The sequence below is a fragment of the Periophthalmus magnuspinnatus genome, chromosome 10 (genome assembly GCF_009829125.3).
Source record: "Periophthalmus magnuspinnatus isolate fPerMag1 chromosome 10, fPerMag1.2.pri, whole genome shotgun sequence".
NCBI classification, from domain to species: domain Eukaryota; kingdom Metazoa; phylum Chordata; class Actinopteri; order Gobiiformes; family Gobiidae; genus Periophthalmus; species Periophthalmus magnuspinnatus.
The window spans coordinates 14,029,731-14,057,617 of NC_047135.1; the positions used below are offsets into that span (position 1 = coordinate 14,029,731).

General features: G+C 43.1%; 3 protein-coding genes across 4 annotated transcripts in view; all 3 read left to right on the plus strand.

Annotated features, from left to right (window-relative positions):
* The first annotated feature begins 7,953 nt into the window (after window positions 1-7,953).
* On the plus strand, window positions 7,954-10,375 carry LOC117378060 (calnexin-like). Its single transcript, XM_033974598.2, has 5 exons — window positions 7,954-8,129; window positions 8,915-9,034; window positions 9,410-9,518; window positions 10,113-10,184; window positions 10,282-10,375. The coding sequence occupies exons 1-4, from the start codon at window positions 8,064-8,066 to the stop codon at window positions 10,151-10,153; spliced, it is 336 nt and encodes a 111-aa protein (XP_033830489.1). The 5' UTR covers window positions 7,954-8,063; the 3' UTR covers window positions 10,154-10,184; window positions 10,282-10,375.
* A 1,010-nt stretch (window positions 10,376-11,385) lies between these two features.
* Window positions 11,386-19,936, plus strand: fgl1 (fibrinogen-like 1). Its single transcript, XM_033973661.2, has 7 exons — window positions 11,386-11,479; window positions 11,860-12,028; window positions 13,046-13,205; window positions 13,340-13,437; window positions 13,531-13,619; window positions 17,182-17,369; window positions 18,061-19,936. The coding sequence occupies exons 1-7, from the start codon at window positions 11,423-11,425 to the stop codon at window positions 18,257-18,259; spliced, it is 960 nt and encodes a 319-aa protein (XP_033829552.1). The 5' UTR covers window positions 11,386-11,422; the 3' UTR covers window positions 18,260-19,936.
* Window positions 19,937-20,556: 620 nt separating this feature from the next.
* snx25 (sorting nexin 25) overlaps window positions 20,557-27,887 on the plus strand; it is a 53,274-nt gene continuing 45,943 nt past the window's right edge. The window contains exons 1-3 of one of the 2 annotated variants that reach the window (XM_033974137.2): window positions 20,557-20,811; window positions 21,563-21,833; window positions 22,368-22,681. In XM_033974137.2, coding sequence (XP_033830028.1) covers window positions 21,800-21,833; window positions 22,368-22,681 — 348 coding nt within the window. In that variant the 5' untranslated portion in view covers window positions 20,557-20,811; window positions 21,563-21,799. Of the gene's footprint in view, window positions 20,812-21,359; window positions 21,378-21,562; window positions 21,834-22,367; window positions 22,682-27,887 lie in introns of those variants that run through there. The other variant, XM_055224951.1, reaches the window with a different exon arrangement.

A 27,887-nucleotide genomic window follows, 5' to 3' on the forward strand; every position in this document is an offset into this window, starting at 1 on the left:
CTACTAGCTGCTGATAACGGTCTGGCTTCAGTCCTGGTCCTACTGGACCTCAGTGCAGCGTTTGACACCACTGATCACAACATTCTACTGCAGAGGTTAGAATGTGACATTGGAATCAGAGGGACCGCACTCAAATGGTTTAAATCCTATCTATCAGATAGGTACCAGTTGTTAGTATAGACCAGTGGCACCTCTCCCTGTTCTAAAGTAGCCTGTGGTGTTCCAACAAGGATCTGTGCTTGGTCCAATCCTATTTACTCTGTATATGTTGCCATTAGGTAACATTATTAGTAAACATGGCATTAATTTCCACTGCTATGCTGATGACACTCAGCTGTACTTATCAATGAAACCAAATCAGACTGATCAAATAGATAAACTCAGTGCCTGTGTGAAGGACATCAAAACCTGGATGACCTTGAATTACCTGCTCTTAAATCCTGAAAAAACAGAGGTCATTGTCGTTGGTCCCAAAGGTCAAAGAGATTCTCTGTCGGACCAGATAATCTCACTTGACAATGTGAGTATAGCTTCTAGCCCTACTGTAAAAAATCTTGGAGTTCTATTTGATCAAAATCTCTCATTCACAGCCCATATAAACCTAGCTTGTAAAACCGCATACTTTCACCTGTGAAATATCACTAAAATTAGAAATATTTTACTTAAAAACGATGCTGAAAAACTCATCCATGCATTTGTTACTTCTAGACTTCATTACTGTAATTCTCTGCTCGCCGCCTGCCCCAAAAGTACTATAAGGAGCCTCCAGCTGGTCCAAAATGCAGCGGCCAGAGTCCTAACAGGAACTAAAAGAAGAGACCACATCAGTCCTGTACTAAAATATCTGCATTGATTTCCTGTTGAGCTTAGAATCAAATTCAAAGTCCTCCTCCTGACATACAAAAGCCTAAACAGTATGGCCCCATCCTGTCTGCAAGATGCTATTGTCCCATACCAGCAACACAGAGCACTCCGCTCTCAGAATGCAGGACTTTTAGTGGTTCCTAGAGTGTCCAAAAGTACAGTGGGAGGGAGAGCATTCAGTTACCAAGCTCCTGTGCTATGGAATCAACTCCCTGCTGATGTTAAACAGGCCCCCACAGTCTCTGTATTTAAGACCAGGCTTAAAACCTTCCTCTTCGGTATAGCTTATGACCAGGTTACTTAGCCACTCCGAACTAACTATGACCAGATTGGCTGGGAGTGACATTAAAACCCAGGATAAGATAGGCTGCAGTAGGAGATAACAAGCTGGGGGAAGTATGGCAACCTGAGCACTATCCTCTGCTTACTCCTATTTTCTCATCAGCAATGCTATTCACATGTTGTCCCCTGTCCCACTCCCCCTGTGGAGTGTAACTCTTTCAGATGCCACGATGACAGCTGGACCCTCTCCTCCTCCCCGCCTGGCCCTCCTCCACCCGCCTCCCTCTCCTCCTTGCCTGGCTCTCCTCCTCCTCCCCCGGCTCTCCTTCTCCTTGCCTGGTCTTCCTCCTCCTCGCCTGGCCCTCCTCCGCCCCCCTCCCCCCTCCTTGCCTAGCCGATTTTTCTTGTTTTGTCTGATTTTTCCTGTTGTTTGATTTTCCTGTTCGTTTTTGTGTGTAGGCAGCACGGTGGCTGAGTGGCAACACTCATGCATCACAGCAAGAAGGTTTGGTTCGATCCCCGGGTCGCCCAGGCCTTTCTGTGTGGAGTTTTGCAAGTTTCTCCCCATGTCTGGATGGGTTTCCTCATGGTTTCCCCCATCAACCAAAACATGAATGCTCTTCGAGACAACTGTTGTCGTGATTTGGGCATTACAAAAAAAAAAAATGATTGAATTGGTTCAAGTCCTATTTAAAAAACAGGGAGTACTTTTTTGAAATTGGAAAATGTATATCAGATAAAATGTCCCTGACCTGTGGGGTGCCCCAGGGTTCAATCCTGGGACCCCTGCTGTTCAATCTCTACATGCTGCCGTTAGGCCAGTTAATACGCAGCAATAATGTGTCTTACCGCAACTATGCAGATGACACTCAGATCTATGTCTCACTGGCAGGTGAATACGGACCAGTGGATTCACTCTGCCACTGCATCCAACAGATCAGTGTGTGGATGCGAAACAACTTTCTTCTGCTAAACTCAGACAAGACTGAAGTCATAGTCTTTGGCCCACAGAAACATAGAGAAAGTGTCAGCATCACCTCTAGTCTCTCTCTCTAAAACCTTCAACTCAGGCTAGAAATCTAGGGGTAATAATGGACTCAGACTTGAACTTTAGCAGCCACATCAAATCAGTAACATCTGCAGCTTTTTACCACCAAAAAAACATTGCAAAAATCAAAGGTATACTGTCAAAGCCAGACTTAGAGAGACTTATCCATGCATTTGTCTCCAGTAGGTTAGACTACTGTAACGGCCTGCTCACTGGCCTCTCCAAACGAGCCTTAACACAACTGCAGTACATCCAGAACGCTGCTGCTCAGATCAGTCCTGTGCTCAGGTCTCTGCACTGGCTTCCTGTAGCTCAAGAATAGACTTTAAAGCAGCTCTGCTTGTGTATAAGTCTCTCCATGGCCTAAGTCCAAAGTACATCTCCAACATGTTAGTGCCACACGAACCATCTTGCACACTGAGGACGTTCAGGGACTGGCCTCCTGCTGGTGCCCAGAGTCAGGACTAAACATGGGGGAATCAGCATTTAAGTTTTATGCAGCTAAAACCTGGAACAGTCTTCCTGAAGATGTGAGACTGGCCTTGACTTTGACAATGTTTAAATCCAGGCTCAAAACAGTTCTGTTCAGCTGCATATGACTGAAAGGTTTTTATTCTGCACTCTTCTGTTTTAATGGTAATTTTATGATGATTATTTGTGATTATTTATGTTTTGATTTGTGTGATTTTAATGTCTTTCTTATTCTGTAAAGCACTTTGAATTACCTTGTGTACGAATTGTGCTATACAAATAAACTTGCCTTGCCTTGCCTAGAAAGCTTCAAAAAGTAAATTTTGCATAGCACCCCGTCTTTAATGTATGTTCTTAAATAAATAAATGTTTTTCAAGGCATATTTAAGCACTAGAAACACCTGTATAATGTAAGGTAGATCAGTCTATAACATACTTTGGAACTAGTCCATGTAATCCCTCATTCATCGGGGTAAGGAGTGATTCATCATAAAAATGTTGTCTTCAGGTATTCACCTGGACAATGCTTTTGAAATTAAAGGCGAAGGATTATCTTTACAATGGAGGCAAGCAGGTGGCGAAGTTACATAGTGCACCTTTAACAAAACATAACAGAAATCAAAATGTACTTACTTCAAAAGCTGTCCAATGGAAGAGCAATCTCGACTACAGACGCCTTATACTGTGAATAGATGAAAGAGAGAGATGAGCAGGTGAGGGGTAGAGAGAAGAAGAGAGAAAAGGGAGGGGGACAATAGACATAACAATATAGCCCATTATTTCCCATATACATTAGCCCAGTGGTGGAATCTAACAAAGTATAAGTAGTAAAGTATTGCAGTTTAGGTGTCTGTACTTTACTTAGGTAAATTTAAAGTGGATACTTTTTTTTATTTTACTTCACTACATTTGAGAGAATATAGAGTTATTTCTGTGGAGGAAATAAGATGATGGCACCATAGACCAAATTACAGGTTGTGGCCCTTTATTAAAATGACAGTAATTGATTAAATGCAAGATATACATCATGCCATACTGTGAAACATTCCAGGCAAAGCATTGCCATCTCCATAGAGACAAGGTAACCAGAAAAGTTAAAAAGTGCACTTTAACAGCATAACTGAACCTGAACTCTACCACATTTAGCTGGCTACCATGTGTGAATTTCAAACCACTGATACAGGCTTATAACTTTTAACACATTAAACACATTTTTGCTTATTTAAGATACATACAAAGTATAAATCTATAAATCTACTTACAGTTAATCTGGCATCCCTGCTCACCTGTTCAGCAGCAGTGCAGGTTTGAATGAGGCTGCACACTGAATATAAGCATACACACAAATGAGATAAAAGCTGTATTGGTCAGAGGACTCTGTTAAAAGCTTTAGTTTAAATTGCAAATGTGTTTTTATACAACAGACTGATGCAGAGGGAGGGTCTGAAGAGGACAACACAAAGAGAGGTTGATTATATGAGCATACTGCATAAATTATACATAAGGTAAACATAAGAAAAAAGCTATAAATATATTATAGGACAGAATGGGATCTGACAGTACTCTGACACAATAAGGTCAAAAACTGGAAATTTCAGTTTACTAAAAAAATGTCAAATAATATAGTAGAAAGTAGGGCTGTCAAAATATCGAAAATTAGATACTAAATGATACTAATGCTAATATTAAAACTAGATACTCATTTGAGCAATATCGATACTAAAACGTTACAAGACAGATGGATCTTTCCTCAGTAGCTTTAGAATGATCTTGAGCTGTATCAGAACAAGTATAAGACCATGATGGATTCAAAATATATATTCAAGTTATATTATGTTATCTCACTGTTCATTTTAAAGGTACTGTAATGTTCACTCTTTATTATGATCATTATATTCAACTATGTAAACTATGTAATCTGCACTAATGTTTGTTCTTGAGTCTTGCAGAAAATGTCTTTTGAAAGTGCAGGATCCCACGGGAAGAAGGTCACTGTGAAACCCTAAAACAGAAACATCATGGGAGGATGTTTGTGCGAAGGGGAAGACTGACCTTCTAGAAATGCAAAAACAGAGTAAGCAGTGCATATGCAAACTTCAGAGTAAGCAGTGCATATGTAACTAGGTTTCCTAACTTTAATAAAAGGAGTTGAAAGGCAGGAGACTTCAGAAGGGGTAAGGAGGTTGTAACTGAAGGTTTTGCCTCCCCGTCCTTTCTCCTCAATATTGAGACAAAATAATCTCTCTTGTCTTCTCTTCTCTTTTGAACTGTAATATAGGTTAAAAGGGTGAACCTATCAGACCACATAGACAAATACATGCCCATGGACCACTATGGAACCACCTGAACAACTGAGGGATTACACAGATATAAGACCACATGGAAATATAAAAGAAAGTAATAGGAACTAATGTTGAAAATCACTTTCTATTTTCTAAATAAAGAGTTGTTTTTGTATTATTAACATTGCAGTATCAAAATCAGTATTGAGTATCGAGTCTATTAATTAGTATCAAAATCGAGTTTGAAGTTTTAGTATTGTGACAATAATTCTTTAGGATCTTGAGTTTGTTTTGTATCAAATATGAAAAAGAATGAGATGGGGTGAGGAGCTCAGTCACACTGGAGGAGCTTGGAGTAAAGCCGCAGCTCCTACATGTCAAGAGGAGTAAGCTGCGGTGGCTCGGGCATTTGCTTAGGATGACTCCTGGACGCCTCCCTAGGGAGGTGTTCTGGGCATGTCCCACTGGGAGGAGGCCCCGGGGAAGACCCAGGACACCCTGGAGGGACAATGTCTCTCGGCTGGCCTGGGAACGCCTTGGGTCCCACTGGAGGAACTGGAGGACATGTATGGGGGGAGGGAGGTCTGGGAATCCCTGCGTAGACTGCTGCCCCCATGACCCAGACCCAGATAAGCGGAAGAAACAACACACGATATACACTAAAAAACGTTAAGAAGCAAGATGGGAACACCTTGGGGTCTCACTGAAGGAGTTGGAGGAAGTGTCTGGGGTGGGGGAAGTGAGGAGGTCCCTGCTTAGACTGCTGTCCCATTGACCCGGCCCTGGAGAAGCAGGAAAAAAAATGGATGATGGACTACTCAAACATGTGGGAATTAAACATAACACAATTGCAGATATGTTTTTGGGGAGTTAACAACTTTATGACATGGCTTAAAGCTCACAAGAGTCATTTTTTTGTAAAGGACCTTTAAGTACCTGACTTTTTCACCGTTCGTAACCAAAGGGAGGTCCCACCGAGCTTCAAAGTCCAGAGTGCTAACCATCACACCATGGAGCCACATTTTATAAAGCATGTCTGGCAAGTCATATACAGTTTTTTGTTTTTTGTTTATTTAATTAAAGAATTATGGAAGCCAGTTTCTGCCATTGAAAAAAAAATTAAATAAAAGCTACACAGGAAGTCGAAATTTTGAGTTTTAAACTCGTAATTGGGAGATTATTCTCCTAATTATGAGTTTAAAACTCTTAATTACGAGTTTTAAACTCATAATTAAAGTTTTAAAACTCCTAATTATGGGTTTAAAACAAAAAAAATTCGACTTCCTGTGGGGCTTTATTTTCCATGGCAGAAACGGACTTCCATAAAGAATAGTGCAAAAGGCAACAGGTAGATCAGTAATATGACTTTTCTAAATAGTCGAAAACAGCCTTGTTTACTTCATGGTTTACCCTCTTCGTTGTTAAAATCAACGTGCATTGATTTCTAATATTTTTAGAACACTGGGGGGAAAAAAGCTTCAGTTATTTCTATTTTCTAAATGCGCACTGCAGATTCATGAGAGAAGATAAAATGTGGCAGCATCTCCTACTGTAAAGGCTGGTAATGGCTTGCGCTGTGCAGAAAATGTGGACAGGAAAAAACCCAACGCCAAGACACAATAGTTTGCTTTTAATCTTTTACCCTATAACTCAATCCTCTTTCGTCCATATAATTCAAATATCAACAATTCTGTATTCACGTTCATCTTCTCATCCTGCTTTTTAGCTTGCTGTGTTGGATTAAACCATACGACAGCAGTCGCATGTCCTCATTGTGGGACGAATAAAGGTTCTTTTATCTTTTTAAGCTTCATTCTAACACACCTCCCGTCTCCATGAACACAGGACAACACGGAAGAATTCAGAGTCCAGAGTGCCAACCATTGCATCATGGAACCTGTTTGTTTTTGATCGGAGCAAGTGGCACCTAGTGGACACAGAGGAAATTACAACAGCAATAGTCACATGGGTAAACTGCTTTGACTGTATCAGTGCTTAGAGTCTTGTAATTACATCGCAACTAAATCTAATCTAATCCATGAAATAAACAAATACACAAATGCATAAAAAAAAATATATGTAAAAGCTATGGGCAGTGATGAAGTAATCAAGTGTATCTGTAAAAGTACAGATACAGAGGTAAAAGTTACTCAAGAAAAAGTATCACATGAAAAAATTTACTTAAGTAAAAGTATTTAAGTACCTGTTTAAAAATGTAATTAAGAGTAAAAAAATAAAAGTACATCACAAGTGTTTGTTAATTTGTTAAAGTGTTACATGTAGTGATATTGATAAAAATAAATAACTAAATAAATAATTATACATATTTTAGTCAACAACAGCAACACGGATCTTTTTTTTTTTTTTTTTTTATTGTGAATTTTGTGTATTTTTGTGTATTTTTTTGTTAGCTCAAGCTTGAACTGGAAAACTTTATTTAGGATGTTACCATGAACATGGTAAAACAACACCTCAAATTATATAAAAAGTACTTTTTACTTTTCAGTCCAGTCAAAAAATGTAGTGGAGCAAAAAGTATAGATACTTGTTCTCAAATTTAGTAAAGTAAAAGTAAAAAGTACCCACTTTAGAATGAATTTAAGTAAAGTACAGATACCTAAAAATTCTACTTAAGTACAGTACTTGAATAATTGTACTTTGTTACCTTCCACCATTGGCTATGGATTACACTCCTATAGCCTACATTTACCAGAGCATGGTACTGGCACAAATATTAGATTTTTCCTGAATTACCCTGTGAGAACTTGTTTTCCTCCCATTTTCCTCTTGTTAATTATCCACACGTGTTTTACTTCATTTATTACTGTCCAAAGTCCAAAATCACATGTCACATTCAACTAGGAAGTAACTTTAAAAAATACAATACTTTTTTTTCAGTTATCTTTTACTATTTAGATTTTTAAGTGCAAATTTGTATTCTCTGCATGCTTTAAAAAGTCATGAGTCCGCAGCCGTCCTTGTTGTGAATGCAGTGGTAATCAGAGTAAATGATTAAAAGGTAGATTCCTGTCTCCTCTCAGTGTTTGAGAAAGCACGGGGAAAATCTGCAGCTGTAATTAGAAACAATATCATTTGGAATAAGTGGATTTTCAAAAATGGAGAAGATTTTGGGGTTGTTTTGCCTGTTGGAGATGGTTAAACATGTGATAGCCAAAACACAGGTGAGGAACTCTGGTTTAGTACTGGCACAGTCCTGATTTAGTCCTGGTTTAGTCCTGGTCTAGTCGTGGTTAAGTTCTCCATGTTAGGTTTGAGTTTGGATATCTTTCATTCCTTCTTGAATCTGGTTAGGTTCTGATTTAGTCCTGGTTTGGTCCTTGATTAGTACAGTTTTAGTCCAGTTAGATTTCCATTAGTCCTCTTTTAGTCCTCATGTATAGGTTCAAGTTTAGACTTATTTCATTCATTCAAGTTTAGACCTGGGGTAGTCCTGGTTTAGTCCTAGGCCAAACCTAAGTCACGTTTTTAAATAATTTCATTTAAGTTCTCTGGAGTATTAGACACATGCAATGTGGAGACAATTCAGACCTGGTTTAGTCATTTGCATATTTAGACAGATTTAAATCGTTCTCCTGGTTTAGGGCTACTCCAGATCTACTTTAGTCCAGGTTCAGTTAATTTTAGCCGAAGTTGTGTTTGACTATTGAAAAGTAAAATACCCCAACCTAAATGTTACTGTAATAATGGTATAAAGAGGAGAGGGTCAGACAGTGCATAGGAAAGTCAGACCGAGCAGAGTGCAGAGGAGAGGCTCATATGGAGCAGAAGATGCAGAGGAAAGGGTCAGATGGAGCAGAGAGAGAGGTCAGATGGACCAGAGGATGCACAGGAGAGTCTTAGAATGGACCAGAGGATACAGAGAAGAAGGTCAGATGGTGTAACTGTAGGTCAGACGGAGCAGAGAATGCAGAGGAGAGTCAGATGTTGCATTCTTTTATTTTCTCAGCCTGGTTTAATCGAGAGCTTGATTCTTGCTGCTAATTCTCGTCCCTGGCTGTGGAGTATTTATGTCTTCACTGTGGGACTTCCTATGATTCTCTTCATCAGCTTCATGTGGCCTGACAAGGTAAACGGGGAATTGTATTATTATAGATACATTTCATTTTTATTATTTGGTGAATGTTTTTGCTTTGTCTGAATGTTCCACAGTATGGCATTTAACATATACTATATTCATGACAGGTGGCATCATCCCCTTGTCTCCATGGAGATAGATAAGTTTAATGTCACACTGTGGAACATTTCAACCAAAGCAATTGCAAAACATCATCCAGAAAGGTTACATAGTGCACTTGTAATATTTGATATAGATGAAAGTGTTCAGGCTTTAAACACAGAAAGGAGCTCAATAGATTTAGAATAATAAAGGGCCTTCAATTAAATATTATGATAATTACACCTTAGCTTAACCATAAGTTAATGTGTTTGCATCACTCCACAGAGATTTGGTCCTCCTGATCAGCCCTATTATTATAAGAAATCTGATGAAGAACAAGAAGATGATCCAGAACACCCTCCTCTATCCACTAAACATGTACCAGCCAAACAAGGTGAATACAGGAGTAGCTCAGGATGACCAGTCCGTATTTACCCAGGACAGTCCCAGCTTTGAGCCCTGTGTCCCCTGTCCCAGTAGATTTATCCAAAACCACTGATTTGCCCCAGAAATGCCCCAAGTGTACAAATTGACAAATTATATCCCTGGCCTACAGTAAAAAAGGCATAAATTGGCATTTGTTTAGCCAAAATACGAGAAAAAAAAAAAAAAAAAACAGCTTGGAAATTTGCAGAACACAAACAATCACAATCCACATTCTCTGAGCAGGCAATGCAGTGTTTGGTAGGTACAGAGAGGAGCAGAGACAGGAGGTGAGGAAGCATTTTGGTACTTTGAACATAACTCAGTAACTCATATTTGTTTTAAATGCTAAATTACAATTGCATGGCTACGATTATACTAAATTACAAGTACGAGTAAAGGGTTAAAAATCTATTCAATAACTACAATTACCCTCCAAAATACTACCCAGTTACAGTATGTATTTTAGGTTAGTTTGTGTATTATTATATGGTATGTTCAGCAAGACTAATAAGAAAATCCGCAAAAGTTGAACCTGATTGTGGTGTAACTCTTTTGTGTTCAGATAAAGCCACAGAAACAGGAGCCAGGAAAAGAGGTGCATAAAACCCAAAGGAAATCCGACCTGGACCTGAAGGTAAGACTCCTCCGGTGACCAGCAGGGAGAGTACATAAGAATATGTCTTGGATTCTTGTACAATGCGTTTTTATTGCGTTGTGCCTTTGTGTCACAGGTCAACTGATAAGCCCACATTGCTAAAGAAAAAGTTTTAAATGCAGAGCTACCAACACTTTTGTAAATACACAATTTAATAAATACTTTATTATATCCTGGAATGATTTCATTATTACTTATGCAATTTATTATTGTCTCTTCTCATTTTTGGCATTATCAAATTTGTGGATAACTATTTAATATTTTTGTGAAAACCTGTTTTAAGTTTTCTTCAGACAATTACATTTATTTATTTTATTTATGTATTATTTATGTAACAATGTAATAGACCGAGTTAGCGGATTGAGTCCCTTAGGCAGATGTGAGAAAGGCAACCTAAAAATGCAGTCTGTAGTGTTATTTGTCCAATGTTTTTTCATCTTGTTTAAAAAGAGTTTCTATGGATTTTATTTTTGCAGTTGAGGTATTGGACCAGCTGACAATACAATGTGTAATGTGAAAGAGGATAATCCAAAAGAAGTAGTATTTTGCAACTTTTTTCTTCAGAAAATTAAATGCGGAAAATTTGTCAACAAATAACCACCCTTGTTTTTATATTTAGTTGTTTGACAAATGGTTACATTTTTATGTAGCACGTTTTCACCTTCAAGGCATTCAAAGCCCCCCCCCCCACACACACACACACACTCATACACTAGTGTGTGCAGACACTAGGGACAAGGTGGGTTAAGTGTCTTGCCCAAGGACACAACATTCATTTGTGAGAGCTGGAATTGCACCACCAACCCGTGGGCTTGTAGATCTCACTCCTCCAATGATGTTTATGTGGAACTGGCAATCTTTTGATCAGTGGAAAAACTATTACTTGAGCAATATCTTGGACCACTACTTCGTACTTACACATACTCATATTATTTTTATTATTATTTTTAAGCAACTGTACTCATGAGTGCACTTTTTCTGCAACCCTACCCACCTCTGGCACAGACTCTATCCTGGTTGTTGTTGTTTCTTGTGCAAAATAGTAGTATATAAAAGTCACTCTGTGTTTTCCCATCTGTTGCACACTCCTTCATATTTCTTTTTCTGGAGAGAATCAGGAATCTGGGCTGTGCTCTGGACAGACTCTTGGAGACTCTTCAAGTTTAAAACAGAACCAAAATAAAAGCAAAACTGTGACAGAGGAGAAGTTTGTGAACATGGAGAGAAGGAACAGAGCACTTTTAATGGGACTGATCATCATCCAGGCGGCAGAGGTGAGTCTTTACTTTAGGTTTTGTGGAATTTTACGGAACTGGCCTGTATGAACTGGGCCAAAAATGTATATCTGCCTTAACCGAGGGGCTTTAAAGGCACACCTGGTTTGATCTAGGTTTGACGCCAGGTTTATTATTGGTTTAGTCCCAGTTTAGTCTTTATTTTCATGTGCGTATGGTGTGCAGTGTGCTCCAAAGTTTTGTTAATTTCCTCTTATTCTGGGCTAGAATGCTGAGGAGTGGCTTGGGATTTACTTTACCAATTTTATTAGTATTATTTTTATTATTTAAATATGTAAAATGTAAACATTCTATAGTATGTATTTTTTTAAGTATTGCACATAACTATACTCAATACAAATATTTTGTTTAAACGACAGGTGATTGCAGACATATGCTCTGAGGAGGTATCGCTTCTGAGAGAGAAAGAGAGAGACCTGAGAGTCCAACTGCAGAGACAAGAGCTAATTATACAGAGGATCAAACAAAGAAGAACCATCAACAACAGAGGAGAGAGAGTGGAACAGCCAGCCAATTCACAGTACAGGGGTGAGAGAGAGGGGAGAGACGGAGGGAGAAAGGGTGCGGGAAGGAGGGAGAGATCTGAGGAGGTATCTCGTCTGAGAGAGAAAGAGAGAGACCTGAGATTCCAACTGCAGAAACAGGAGCTAATCATACAGAGTATCAAACAGAAGACATGTGAACAGAGGTGAGAGAGTGGAGCAGCTAGCGGATACACAGGACAGAGGTGAGAGAGGGGGAAGGAGTGATGGAGGGAGGAATGCCCGGAGAAACGCAGGGAGAAAAAGCGAAGAGTGAAAGGCACATCTGGTTCTTCTGGTTTAGGTGTTTGTTCCAATATTTTCCAATCATATGGGTGGTAGTATTTATTTTGCTACACTTTTTCTTTGATGCAATGACCCTCTAACCATCTTAAGCTCTGGAGCACTCTCAAGGGGAGTCCTGCACCTGAGGCTGTAAATACACTGGCCTTGAAATTGTGCCAAAATGTGTAAAATTGTGTAAAATTTACCAGGTTCAGCTCAGTAGCCAGACACCAAGTGGGGCTAAACATCTAAACTCCTCCCACTACATTTCAAATAGAGCTGCTAAATTGGGCAGTACCTGGAGGAGTAAAAGGGAGAGTGAGGAGGGAGGAGGAGTAGGGTCTGGAGGTATAAGGAATACTGCGATTGTTATAACAGGTATCCACACTTCAAACTCCGCCCCTGTAACCAGGTGCTTGTAATCAGAAGCAGCAGCCCTGAGTGATGTCATAGTACTTGAAATTGCAAGGGCCACTGGATCTAGCAGAAACTTAAATTTAGGCGTTTTTGAAATAGATTGCACTAAAGCTACCAAACAATGACTAGGAACAATAAACAATGCTATCGTATACAGTTTATATTTTAGTAGCATAAAAGTGGATTAGTATTTAGTTCCACTTTTATCAAAGTGATAGCAAAGTATTCTAACATACTGTAACATGTAAAATATCTAAGTAAAAATCCAGCCTTTTTAGTGGGTTTTTAAATGTCTTGATCCACCTGTGCACCTATGTTGCAGACTGCTCTGAGGTTTTCAGAGCTGGTTTCAAGTCCAGCGGTTCGTACAGGATCAGGCTTCAGAACAGTCCTTCCCAGGTCCGAGTTTACTGTGACATGAGCGGAGGAGGAGGGTGGACCATTATACAGAGACGCACCGACGGATCACAGAGCTTTAACAGGTACAATCCATAAGAGGGAGCTACTACTGCTCATCTCCTCTGCATCCTCTGCTCCATCTCACCCTCCCCTCTGCATACTTTGTTCCATCTGACCCTCTCCTAGCTCTGCATCCTCTGCTCTTCCACATTTTCAGGTCCTGGGAGGACTACAAAAATGGGTTTGGAGATTTTGAATCAGATTTGGGGGAGTTTTGGCTCGGAAATGATAACCTGCATTACCTCACAGCACAAGGTGAATAAGCTTATAAGTATCATAATTTTCCATAGTGTTTTATGCATTTATGCATTTTTTTATTTTTTATTTTGATACTTTTGGTCGTTTCAGGGAACTATTCTCTGAGAATAAACCTGGAGGATTTTGATGGAAACCATCGCTATGCAGAGTACACAGCCTTCAGAGTGGGAGAGGAACAGGTGCAATGTTAATGTGGCATCAGCACATTGCAGAATACTTTAAACTGAGCTGTGGTAGAATTTACTGTTTAACTATCAAACTGCAAATTTGTTGACCAAGTTTATGGTTAATCCATCAATTCATCCATCCATTTTCTTCCACATATCCGGGGTCAGGTCGCGGGGGCAGCAGTCTAAGCAGGGACTCCCAGTATTCCCTCACACCAGACACGTCCTCCAGCTCCTCCGGTGGGACCCCACGGCAAGCTGAGAGACATAGTACCTCCAGCGTGTCCTGGGTCTTCCCTGGGGCCTCCTAGGGAGGTGTCCAGGAGGCATCCTGAGGCAGATGCCTGAGCTTCTCTCAGTGTGTAGGAGCAGCGGCTCTACTCCAAGCTCCTCCCGTGTGACTAACCTTCTCACCCTATCCCTAAGGGTGCGCCCGGCCACCCTACAGTGGAAACCCATTTCGGCCACTTGTATCCGCAATCTCATCCTTTCGGTCATTACCCAGAGCTCATGACCATAGGTGAGGGTAGATTGACCGATAAATCGAGAGCTTTGCCTTTTGACTCAGCTCCTTCTTTACCACACCGGACTGATAAAGTGACCGCATCACTGCAGACGCTGCACCGATCCACCTGTCAATCTCACACTCCATCCTTCCCTCACTCGTCAACAAGACCCCGAGATACTTGAACTGCTCCACTTGAGGCAGAGACTTACTACCCACCTGGAGAGGACAAGCCACCTTTTTCCGGCCGAGAACCATGTCCTCGGATTTGGAGGAGCTGATTCTCATCCCAGCCGCTTCACACTCGGCTCCTGGTTTGATGAGGCCATCAGGGCAACATCATCTGCAAACAGCAGAGATGAGATCCCCAAACCGGACCCCTTCCGACCCCTGGCTAAAAATTCTGTCCATAAATATAGTGAACAGAACCGGTGACAAAGGGCAGCCTTGGTGGACTCCAACATGCACCGGGAACAGGTCTGACTTACTGCCCACAATGCGAACACAGCTTCTGCTTCGGTCATACAGGGACCGGACAGCCCTTAGCAAAGGGCCCCGGACCCCATACTCCCAGAGCACCCCCCACAGGACACCAGGAGGGACATGATCAAATGCCTTCTCCAGATCCACAACACACATGTGGACTGGTTGGGCAAACTCCCATGAACCCTCGAGGACCGAGAGAGTATAGAGCTGGTCCAGTGTTCCACGACCGGGACGAAAACCACACTGCTCCTCCTGAATCTGAGGTCAAACTATCGGTAGGATTCTCCTCTCCAGTACCCTGGAGTAGGCAAGGCAAGGCAAGGCAAGTTTATTTGTATAGCACAATTCGTACACAAGGTAATTCAAAGTGCTTTACAGAATAAGAAAGACATTAAAATCACACAAATCAAAACATAAATAATCACAAATAATCATCATAAATTTACTATTAAAAGAGAAGAGTGCAGAGTAAAAACTTTTAGGTCTACCTTTAGTAGACCTTACCAGGAAGGCTGAGGAGTGTTACTGTCCCCAACCGCCACGCGTGTCGTAGAGACGTGCCAAGACAGCCCCACAACATTCAGAGACTTAAGGCAGTGGTTCCTAACCACCGGGCCAGGGACCGGTACCGGGCCGTTACGCATTTGCTACAGGGCTGCACAAAAACAGTAAATAATTTATCAGTGACCGCATCTTCTCCGACGTAACTTTCTCCTGTCCCTCATGACACGCTAATAAGCTCGTCCGTAGTGTTGTGAGATGTGTGTCTATCTCCTATGTGCTTTAGTTCAGTGTGGTGCGTGAGCGAGAGGTGACGTGCGCGTGCATGGGGCGCATAGTGTGGTTCAAACCGCGGAGAAGCGGCGAGTGTGAGAGTCCACAGTTGTACTTGGAAAAAGACAGTGTGTGAGTTAGTTAGAGCAGAAGTGATGCGTTATTACAGTGCAGTACAGATAACAAAGCCACAAACTCTTGAGCAACAGACTGGGGTGGTCTTTGAGCTCGCACCACATTCTAAACAACTTTGAGGTTAAGAACAGGGAGTTAAACCCCGGAGGAAGAGTGACCCTTCGGCCCTGGAGAAGACGGATCTACCCTGTGTCCCCCGACCACGGTCAAGGGCAGGAAAGGTTTAACAGTAGATATATAATGAAAATCCTGATAGGAAATCACCACAGACATCTATTTGATGTAGTGGCAAGTTTATTATATCTGTGATAGATCTGCTCTTGTCTCCACGATGACGCATCACGTATAACACATCAGACACGTCGCCCAAAAGTAGAGCCACGAGTGAGTGAAAATGAGCCAAAAACAAAAGTCTTTGGAGAGCTTTTTAACAAAGGGGAAAAGGCCACTCACGCACTGAGTCTGCTCTGCGTAATATGCGGGAAAAGCAAATGAGGCAATAAAACCTTCAAAACTGCTTTGGCACATGGAGACTAAGCATCTGGGATTAAAAGATAAGATTTAGAGTTTTTTGAAAGAAACAAACGTGAGCAAGAAGGAAAGAAGGAACAAGCACAGGGCTCCCTCTGATGCAGCGGTTTGGTGGGTTGTATTTTTTATGCACTCAAGACACGAGGCCGGAGATCAGATGACATGACAACAAAGTCAATCACCCACCTCTGACCTAGGGTGTTCTGGTGCCATGTGCACCGATGGACACCCTTGTGCTCAAACATGGTGTTTGTTATGGACAAACTGTGGCTAGCACAAAAGTCCAATAACAAAACACCTCTCAGGTTCAGATCAGGGAGGCCATTCTTCCTGATCTCGCCCCTCCAGGTGTCACAGAGTCCCCGGTCGGTGCACCCCTCCCAGGGACTCCAAGCAGGCCGGGTACCACTGCTGTTCGGCTCATAGGCCAACACAACAGTGAGAGATCTGTCCCCAACCCGAAGACGCAGGGACGCAACCCTCACGTTCACTGAGGTGAACTCTAACTCATGGCGGCTGAGCTGTGGGGTTGTGAGCAAGCCCACACCAGCCTAGCCAACCAACCAACCTCAGACTTGGCTCCAGGGTGAGGTCTCGGTGATGCTGGTCTGGGTGACGTAGCGAACCTTGATCGAGCACTCATCATAAAGGACTTCTGACCCGTCCCCCTGGGCCTGTTTGCCATGGGTGACCCTACCAGAGGCATGGACCCCCAGACAACATAGTTCCCAGGATCATTCGGGTGCTCAAACCACGTTAAGGTGGGAGTTCATGGAGGGGTTTATGGCTAATATTTCTGTAATTACTGGACCTATCCACATGAAACAAAAACTGGCACAAAGTTCAACATCTTCTCTGTCAGTATAAATAAGCAAGAGTGAAATCTTTTCACTATAGCTTCAGAAAGTGGCTTCATTATTCCACCCCAAAGGGGTTGCTGAAAGACCTTAAGGCTAATCCATTAGCCCAATTGGGACTTGTGCTGAAGGCCTACTTACATTTACATTACTAGAATTATACTCAATTGGAAGTATGTGGTGAAAAAAATTACAATTACAAAATAGTGGCTAGTCATTTACAGTAATGTGACGTTTTGTAATCAGTTACTTTCCATCCCTGGTAACTCCTCCCCCTCCCCTGTAGGATCAGTACCAGCTCTCCTTTGGCGAGTATGTGGGCACGGCTGGAGACGCTCTCTCAGGGAAGTTTGAAACGGGAGCTGTGTCCTGGTCCAGCCATCAGGGGGCGAACTTCAGCACCTTTGACCGCGATAACGACAATTACAATGGAAACTGTGCAGAGGAAGATCAGGGAGGCTGGTGGTTCAACAAGTAAAACAATAAATACACTGTTTGATTCTAAACAAACATTGATCCCTCAGTCAGCCTTGCAGGGTCTGTAGCAAGGAAATTTGTATTCTGTCAACTGGACAACAAGTTTGTTTTTTCAGGTTTCTTAAGAGTGAATTTGTTTCATCCAAGTAGCTTCTTCATTTCTGACCCCACTGACAGGGTTCTGTTATTTAAGATAGTGACTGAAAGCCACCGTATGTCACTTTTACCCAAAAAATGCACTAAAATAAAAGCATGCTTATTTTTTTTTACCACTGAAAAACACAGAAAAACATGTGTCCTTACTGTGATTTGACTTGAATCTTCAGAAACCTGACTCTTATTTGGCTTGGAGGAGGGCCTCCTGCTTGTTTCCATGGAGATGTTCTCTTGGCTATAATATTTCACAGTATGGCATAAAACTCATCTATCTCTATGGTTAATGTTCTGAAGTATGGTTTTAACATTCTATTTGAATGGAATCATACAACTTTCTATTTCCAGGAAGTTACATGCTATCACTTTAAGTACCCTGTCAGAACTGAAGAAGCTACTTCATGTAAGTATTTAGTCGCAAAACTTTGATCACCAGTTATACAGAACTGAATTTCTGAGTAAACATTGTGTCATAACATTACCACATTGCATATCTCCTTATACCTTTAAATGTCTGTTACCATTCTTCCTCCAGGTGTCACTCTACTCACCTGAATGGGCAGTACTACCCAGGAGGACACTACAGCGCCTGGTCCGATAATGGCATTGTGTGGTTTCCATGGAGAGGCTGGTGGTACTCACTCAAAGCCACTGTCATGGAGATCAGACCCACCGGATTCAAGATGGCTGACATTGATGACCCCAACACTGTGCATGCAAAACCCCTCTCCTAAAGGGAGGGGGGGGTTAAGCCTTGGTTTAGAACTGGTTTAGACCTGAAGACTGCAATTAGAGTTGCAAAAATGCACATGTGATACAGGAAGGACAGTCTAGAAAGAAATGAGAAATGCAAACATTTTAAATCCGTAACCACAAAATTATTCCTCCAAAAACATGAATGAGTTTCAGCTTCCTGTTATATGTAACCATTTGAGGGCCTTCTCCCCATTCAAAATACATACAAATTTGTTGTAATTGCTAATCACGTAGCAACGGTCTTCATCATTCTGGATCCATGGATAACTGAAGTCAAAATGTTGAAAGAAAGGAAAAACGCCCTCTGCTGGTTACCATAATCAGGCTATCTTTACAGTGGTGTTTGTATCTGTTTTTTAATAATAATATTGGGGATTATTAAAACTACTTTTCAAAGAATTATAATATATTTCTTAAGATTGTATATAAATTAAAGTTAAAAGTAGCACTACATAACTTTCCTGATAGAGGGTCTGCCACCTGGTTGTCTCCACGGAGATCGTCTTTGCTTTTCTCTGTCTTGGTCCAGTTTGGCATTAAAACTACAAATCTCCATGTATACAAGCAAGTGACTCTACAATGCAAAGTCAGATCTATGGAGAGATGACCCTGCTTGCATGCTTTTCAAGATGTTGAATAAACTTAATTCCATACTGTGGAATATTCCAGGCAAAATAATGACATGCCGATGGAGACAAAAAGGTAGTGTACAAAGTTACATAGTGCACCTTTAAGATACACTTTATTGTCCCTGTAATGTAGAGAGTAAATGAAAGTATGTATACCATTTTAAACCATTGATTTGTGCATTTATTGTAAAATACTAGCTTTTATAGCAAAAGACAAACTTTAAATCTGTCAACTGGACAAATCGTTGTAAGAGTGAAGACGTTTTGCTGCTCATCCAAGCCGCTTCTTCAGTTCTGGTCTGGTATTAAAGCGACTAGCTTTAATATTGTTTAAAGTGGCACATTCACTGTAGATCTTTGGCCAGAGGGTGGCAGCAAAGCATACTTATTGACAATGTGTTTTGTTTTTGTTTTTTTGCAGACATGCTTTTTAATCTTAAATACACAAATTCATGCTAACTGAATATATCATGTACATATATAAGGATTCATGCTGAGTGTTAAACTGTGATGACTGTGACTTCAGCAAATTTGGAAGACTGAAAATAGGAAGTGCTGAGAGTGAGGGCCTAAAAGAGGAACTCAGATTTGTACCAAAAGTCTTAACTTTGGAGGAAGACATTTTCTGGCACTTTCCACTGGCCTGTACTTTTTGTGGATGAAAGATAATGATCAGAAAGATTATTTATGTTTTTATTCTATGCAAAAGAAGTTTTAGATAATGCTGCCTGAAGGCTAGTGTTTTGATCCCACCTCTGAAAATTCAATGCTGTTGTGTCATTGGGGGAAGACACTAACACACACTATGTCTATATAGTTTATAAACTATAGTCTAGTCTAATTTTTGACCCTATAGTCTTTACCTAACAGAGCAATAAAATGGTATTAAAATACTTAATGCTTGCTGAATTATCATAACTATATAGAAGCAACTTCATCTAATCTTGTATCTGACCTTTTTGATTAATAAAAGGCAATAAGGGACATATTTACTCCCCCCCAAATAAAAATCAATAAAATGATTACAATAAGGACTGTCTATGTGTGTCAATCAGAAACTATGCGTGTGCTGTCTTCAGTGGCCACTACGTGACATCACGTTCTGATTAGAAACACCTGGCAGCAGGGGCTGAGTTTGAGGCGTGGATACCTGTGGCTATCCCCTCCCTTCACGTTCCTCTTTAGTCCCTTTAGGTACCGTTTAGAAGCACTATTGGAAACTGTGGGAGAAGTTTAGGTGTTTAGTGAGTCCCACTTTAACACATGGAAGCAAGACATAAAATAAACCTAAAAGCCTAAAATAATTAAAAATGAGCAAAATGGCTGTTAAAAATTGTATTATGCATTTGTTCTTATAGTATTAACCTGCTGCATATATGGGGTGACTCATGCTCTAAGAACAGTAATAACTGTAAGCAGATTTCTAGTTTTAAGGAAATAGGCGTAAGACACAAATGTAACATGAACCTTTATCTATGTGCGCTCGTTTCTTACACTTGACCGTCCTGCTGAGCGGTGTTTACCTGTAAGCTCTCCAGTGCTAGGCTTGCTCCTCCACGTCTCCGCCTCTCCGGTCCTCCCCTTTGCATATGACGCGCGTATGAAGAGGGCTGCTGTGGCTGTGATTGGTCCGCAGCCACACACGCGCGCACACACGCGCGCGCACACACGCACACACGCGCGCGCGCGCACACACACACACACACACACACACACACACACACACACACACACACACACACACACCGGTCAGCTGGAGCCTGGTTGTTTTCGTGCCTCCAGGATAATTTTGTACCTGTCATTTCTGTCATCACGCGGATCTGTGCAAATGTGCCGCGGGTTGGAAGAATTACACGGTCTATAAAGACAAAAGAAGATGTATCGACATCTTCAGGAATAAGGTAAGCTTTCTGGTTAGCTGGTTTGCTTACTTAACAGCATTAAAGCTAGCAGTTAGAGACAGCTTATAACTATGAACTTAAATAAACTGCTGCGATTTTAAGTCTATACACAGATTTAACTAACTATCTCTTCGTTTTTATTCAATCTAAATAACCAACAATTTTGTGCTTGGGATTCTTTGCTAGCTTCCTGCTGGACTAGTTGGTTAGCAACAGTCGCTAAGCTACAGGTCACTGCCCGATTCGTATCGCCCACGAAAGCGTTCTGCGCATGCGTAGTATGCTGTTCACGGATAAATACCTTGAAATAATCGATTGATGTGCTCCAATTTCGCAATACTATTCGGTGTAAATGAAACTATATGATCTAAAACGGTTTCTTATCTGTATCGTCATCTTTGGCACTGGTTTCGAATCAGAACTCTCACTTAAGTGCGTTTCCCTGTACGGTTTTGGAACAAAGTCAGTATAACAAGGATGTAATGTAGCATTTTAGCTTTCACACTGCTGTAGAGATGAACCCTTTAGAAGCCAAGTCGCCATGAATAGTGAAGACACTTGACAGGGTATGGATTTGTTCAGAAACATTAGAAGTAGGACTTGCTACAAATCGGGTAGGGACAATCTCCAAGGTGACGACTGCTGTCGCCTTATCCATCACTTCACGGGGATCTTTCTTGACATTACTGGGATATTTTGGTAATTATTTTGATGTCCTCTTATTCTGACGTTCTTTGTGTGTTGTGTGAAGCGCTGAGTTGTGGATGACAGCACCCCTGGGGGCCGCAGCAGCTTGTGACGGATCGAGTCGATGCAAGGAGCGGTGGGCACATAGCGCTCAGCGCGATGTCAGAGCGGGTATGCCTCTGTCTGGGGACGGCGTGCTAGTCCCTTGTACACGCGAATGGTCCTTCTACCTCTTTGACGCTGCTTGCACGCTCGGAAGTCCACAGAGCACGGGGACATTTATGGATGGTGGGGTCGCAGCATGCACACGCCCCCAGCCACCATCACAGCCAGAGGTGAGGAGATAAATAGCAACTGTTAGGCATGAATTGACACTGTTTTAAAAATATGATTCATCAATCTTAATATTAAGAATCATTATCAAACCAAACTAATCTGTCATAGCATGAACAAGGCAGATATTAAAATGAAATTGTGTTTTAAGGTATGCCAGAATGTACATGTCAGCATCTTTTGTCACTGGACTGTGTCTTGCAGCTATTAAACTTATTTTTGTGTAATTAATACAATGCACACATGAGAAAACACTGTCAAAAATAGTCTTAAGATGGTTTGAAAACTCAAACACAAAATGGGGCAACAGTGTTCCACTTCAGATCAGTGGACAAACAGGCTGTGTCTGAAGGTTGGCAGTTCGAATCCTGCTCGGCATTTGGCATAAACATCATTGGCTGAGCAGTCAGATCCACAGCTGGCTGTGGATGTGTTTTACTATACTGTATGAATTATAATGTAACATATAAATAAATTCTCATTAACTACATTAGTACGACTGTAAAGTGATCATTCTTGTCCCTCTCTGCTCACAGCGCCGCCTGGAGGAGAGCAGCAGCCGTGCCCCATGCCTCCCAGTTCGGCGGCCTTGTCCCTGGGCTCTTCGATCCGTCTGGTCCCTGCGTTTGCTCTGGGAGTGGGGGTGGCTGTAGCTGTGCAACTGCTTTGGGGAGGACTCACTCTCACCTCCTTCTTCCTCAAACTCTTTGTCTACGTATCCTTCGCACTGCTTTGCTTTTTGGCAGGTAGCTTTGTGTTGTTAACCCGAAAAAGTCCTCTCAAAGTCAGCCGTTTCAACAGACACATGAGGCAGTCCTGTGTACGCCAGGACTTCTTCAGCAAGCTCATGGTGAGTGACCAAATTACTAACCAGTCATATGGTTAACAAGGTCCAAAACTAAATATAATTACACAGTAGTTTTGATTTGACTAATAACAATAAATGAAAACACCTTTCATTTTGTTAAATAAAGTTAAAGAAAAATTATAGAAAAATGTCCTCCTTGTAAATTGTCCCTGCATTTTGGATGGGATTTTCTATGTTGATGACATAGGTAGAGGGATTCTGCTTTAAAACTCCGTGCTACTTCCTGTAATTTTGTACTTTTCTTTTTCTATTTTTTCCACAATCTGACACTTAATTTGTTTAGAACTATGATAAATATTTACCACCACCACTTTCCTAGAGATGCCTTGATACTGATACCAGTATACCAGGTCTGATACTAGGTGCCAGTACTCAAACTTGTTAATATGCTGCCGATATCAAGAGTTGATACCACTATAACTCCGCTGCATCTTATTTTGATGCTCACAGCTCACCTCTCAGTTTAGCAGTGAGTTCTGAGCAGAGAGGAGCTGAGCATAAAAGGGTGCATCAAAGGGTGCATTAACTGCTAACAGCTCAGATTTAATAATATGTGACTGACACATGAACTATGAAAATATTTCATAATGCAGGAAATACTGTCTATTTTGTTAAAAATCTCCTGGGAGGGGACCCTCAGACCTCCCTGTGTTATAAGGCTACATTTATTTCATTCAGGTACAATATAGCGCTATTATTCTGCTGGACACTGCAGTAACTTTTTACTGTGCATCAAATTGTGACCAAGTTCTGCACGATTTAAGCAACAGTATACATATAATAGGCTAAGCTTTCCTGCTGTGTGATCCCTGTGGAAAAAGCATGCAGGTCAACTAGCAGTAACCATGTAGGTCTCACCAGGCGTGGGCCTAGACCAAATCTCTCTCCAAGCTTTGGTGAAAGGTTAGCAGCCCTGTAATGTGGCAAGTGATGCTGGCGATTTTTTTGGTTGTGCATCCATTGTGACTTAATGTATTGACAAACCTATGCAATCTATGAGCTCTGTGTATTGAACTAAACTGTACTAGTTTGGACACAGAAACATCACAGCGCAGTGGTAATAGGGATTAGGCCACATTTGGTGCATAAAACTGGGGCAGCCCAGTGCACATGGCCCCAGAAGCCCATAAAGAGGGGCTGAAGATATTCACAATGAGAACGTTAAATGGAAAGTTCCCATGTTTGTAATAGTAGAGAAGCTAATCAGTGCAAAGCGGAGTATGAGAGATCGCACTAATTTCTCCTGTGCAAAGCCTGTGTCCTGCCCAATGAGCCTAAGGGAATGCTAAGCTCTACAGGCTTTTTCCAAGGATGGGTTTGGTCACTCCACAGAGAGAAATGTAGACTACTTCATTCAACAGTGTGATTGATGTATAAGAGCGGAGAGGTGGCAGCTAAACTGTGGTGGCAAAGATATGGGATGTGTGAAATATCAGTATTTCAAATTTTTATATCCTTTATGGCCATTTATGTAAGCTTTTAACTAATCCAAGCACCAGTCCTTTGCAGTGTGCCTTTGCTTAGACTCTGTTTTGACCCCTAAATCATTAAATGTCAACTTTATTTTTGGAAAAAAAAATTGGCTATGACTCAAAATATTATGACTCTATTCTTGTAGTACTACAACTTTATTCTTGTAAAATTACAACTTTTTTCTCATTAAATTAAAACTTTAATGGTGAAATGTTACCACTTTATTCTTGTAGCGCCCGCATAATAAATTTTTTCAATGTGACCCTTTTACTCCATCTCACAGGTATTTTGGCTTGTGGAAATTATTTTAATCGTTAGTTCTGAATAATTATTGCAGCCCTATTTTCCTCTATGACCAACCGTCTAATAGTCTCTTCTCCTGACACCGTTGTTTATATCTTAAATTTTGACCTGTTTTTTTGCAGTAGACACATACAGCTCTGTGCCGGTGCCTGCAGCGTCAGGGGGAATCCTGGCATAAACCCAGAGATTGTGTTCCTCTGTGGAGCTGTGTCACCATAGCACACATCTGTAGTATTTACCATTACAAAGAGTATAAAAGGACCACACAAAACTGCAACAATAAGATGAAACCAAACCACACTGGTCCATTTGATGTATCCATCCATCCATTTTCTTCTGCTTATCCCGGGCCGGGTCGTGGGGGCAGCAGTCTAAGCAGGGACTCCCAGAATTCCCTAACTCCGGACACATCCTCCAGCTCCTCCGGTGGGACCCCAAGGCGTTCCCAGGCCAGCCGAGAGACATAGTCCCTCCAGCGTGTCCTGGGTCTTCCCCGGGGCCTCCTCCCTGTGGGACATGCCCAGAACACCTCCCTAGGGAGGCGTCCAGGAGGCATCCTGAGCAGATGCCCAAGCCACCTCAACCGGTTCCTCTCGACGTGTGGGAGCAGCGGCTCTACTCCGAGCTCCTCCCGTGTAACCGAGCTCCTCACCCTATCCCTAAGGGTGCGTCCGGCCACCCTATGGAGGAAGCCCATTTCAGCGCGTTGTATCCTCGACCTTGTCCTTTCGGGTCATTACCCAGAGCTCATGACCATAGGTGAGGGTAGGAACGTAGATTGACCGGTAAATCGAGAGCTTTGCCTTTGGACTCAGCTCCTTCTTTACCACAACGGTCCGATACAGCGACTGCATCACTGCGGACGCTGCACCGATCTGCCTGTCAATCTCACGCTCCATCCTTCCCTCACTCATGTAACAAGACCCCGAGATACTTGAAGCTCCTCCACTTGAGCAGAGACTCAGCACACACCCAGAGAGGGCAACCACCTTTTTTCCGGTCGAGAACCATGGCCTCGGATTTAGAGGAGCTGATTCTTATCCAGCTGCTTCACACTCGGCTGCAAACCGCCCCAGTGCCTGCTGCAGGTCCTGGCTTGAAGAAGCCATCAGGACAACATCATCTGCAAACAGCAGAGATGAAATCCTGTGGTTCCCAAACCAGACCCCCTCCAGCCCCTGGCTGCGCCTAGAAATTCTGTCCATGAATATAATGAACAAATGGACAAAGGGCAGCCCTGGCGGAGTCCAACATGCGCCGGGAACAGGTCTGACTTACTGCCGGCAATGCAAACACAGCTCCTGCTCCGGTCATACAGGGACCAGACAGCCCTTAGCAAAGAGCCCCGGACCCCGTACTCCCAGAGCACCCCCCAAAGGACACCACGAGGGACATGGTCGAATGCCTTCTCCAGATCCACAATACACATGTGGACTGTTTGGGCAAACTCCTATGAACCCTCAAGGACCCGATAGAGAGTACAGAGCTGGTCCTGTGTTCCGCGACCAGGACAAAAACCACACGGCTCCTCTTGAATCCGAGGTTCAACTATCGGTCGGATTCTCCTCTCCAGTACACTGGAATAGACCTTACCGGGAAGGCTGAGGAGTGTGATTCTCCTGTAATTGGAACACACCCTCCGGTCCCCCTTCTTATACAGAGGGACCACCACCCCGGTCTGCCATTCCACAGGTACTGTCCCCGACCGCCGACGCGATGTTGCAGAGACGTGTCAGCCAAGACAGCCCCACAACATCCAGAGACTTGAGGTACTCAGGACGGATCTCGTCCACCCCCGGAGCCTTGCCACCAAGGAGCTTGTCAACCACCTTGGTGACTTCAGCCAGGGTGATGGACGAGTCCGCCTCCGGGTCCCCAGTTTCTGCTTCCTCCTCGGAAGACGTGGACAATGGGATGAGGAGATCCTCAAAAGTATTCCTTCCACCGCCTGACAACATCCCCCAGTCGAGGTCAGCAGCTCTCCACCAGCACTGTAAACAGTGTTTGGTGAAGCACTGCTTCCCCCTCTTGAGGCGTCGGACGGTTTGCCAGGAATCTCTTTTGAGGCCGTCCGATAGTCCTCCTCCATGGCCTCCCCGAACTCCTCCCAACCCCGAGTTTTTGCCTCTGTGACTGCCCGAGCCGTGGCCCGCTTGGCCCGTCGGTACCTCATCAGCTGCCTCAGGAGTCCCACGAGCCAACAAGGCTCGACAGGACTCCTTCTTCAGCCTGACGGCATCCCTTACTTTCCGGTGTCCACCACCGGGTTTGGGGATTGCCAAGCACTACAGACTTACGACCACAACTACGAGCAGCCGCATCGACAATAGAGGTGGAGAACATGGCCCACTCAGAGTCCATGTCCCCAGCCTCCCCCTGGGATCAGGGAAGAAGCTCAGGGAGAAGACCCCCTCTGTCAGAGGGCTCACGCCAGACGTTCCCAGCAGACCCTCACGATGCGCTTGGGCCTGCAGGTCTGTCCGGCTTCCTCCTCCGCCAGCGGATCCAACTCACCACCAGGTGGTGATCAGTTGACAGCTCAGCCCCTCTCTTCACTTGAGTGTCCAAGACGTCAGGTCAGATGACACGACAACAAAGTCGATCATCGACCTCTGACCTAGAGTGTCCTGGTGCCACGTGCACCGATGGACACCCTTGTGCTCGAACATGGTGTTTGTCATGGACAAACTGTCCAATAACAAAACACCTTTCAGGTTCAGATCAGGGAGGCCATTCTTCCCAATCACGCCCCTGTGTCACTGTTCATTATCCACATGGGCATTGACCCCAGGAGAAGAACGGAGTCCTCGTTGGTGCACTGTCTAGTACCCCTCCCAAGGACTCCAAGAAGGCCAGGTACTCCGCACTGCTGTTTCGCCCGTAGGCCGACACAACAGTGAGAGACCCCTGACCCGAAGGCGCAGGGATGCTACCCTCTCGTTCACCGGGGTGAACTCCAACACGTGGCGGCTGAGCTGTGGGGCAATGAGCAAGCCCACACCAGCTCGCTGCCCGCTCCCCGCGGGCAACGCCAGAGAAATGGAGAGTCCAACCCCCTCTCAAGGAGTTGGGTTCCAGAGCCCAAGCTGTGTGTGAGGCCGACTATATCTAGCTGGTAGCGCTCAAACTCCCGCACAAGCTCAGGCTCCTTCCCCCCCCAGCGAGGTGACATTCCGTGTCCCCAGAGCTAGTCTCCATGTCCGGAGATCCGGTTGTTGAGGTCCCCGCCTTCAACTGCCCGCCCGGATCTCTCTGCACCCGCCCCTCATGGCCTCCTCCCGCAGGTGGTGGGGTCCATGGGAGGACGGCCCCACGTCGTTCCTTCGGGCTGGGCCCGGCTGGGCCCCGTGGGGAAAGGCCCAACCACCAGGCGCTCGCCGCCGAGCACCCACCCCAGGCCTGGCTCCAGGGT

Excerpts from the sequence above, each read along its gene's own strand:
- LOC117378060 (XM_033974598.2), top strand. The coding sequence starts at position 8,064 with ATGGAGAAGATTTTGGGGTTGTTTTGCCTGTTGGAGATGGTTAAACAT. Across the intron at positions 8,130-8,914 it reads ATGTGATAGCCAAAACACAG|CCTGGTTTAATCGAGAGCTT; the intron begins GTGAGGAACTCT and ends TTATTTTCTCAG. Across the intron at positions 9,519-10,112 it reads ACATGTACCAGCCAAACAAG|ATAAAGCCACAGAAACAGGA; the intron begins GTGAATACAGGA and ends TTTTGTGTTCAG.
- fgl1 (XM_033973661.2), top strand. The coding sequence starts at position 11,423 with ATGGAGAGAAGGAACAGAGCACTTTTAATGGGACTGATCATCATCCAG. Across the intron at positions 11,480-11,859 it reads TCATCATCCAGGCGGCAGAG|GTGATTGCAGACATATGCTC; the intron begins GTGAGTCTTTAC and ends TTTAAACGACAG. Across the intron at positions 12,029-13,045 it reads AGCCAATTCACAGTACAGGG|ACTGCTCTGAGGTTTTCAGA; the intron begins GTGAGAGAGAGG and ends CCTATGTTGCAG.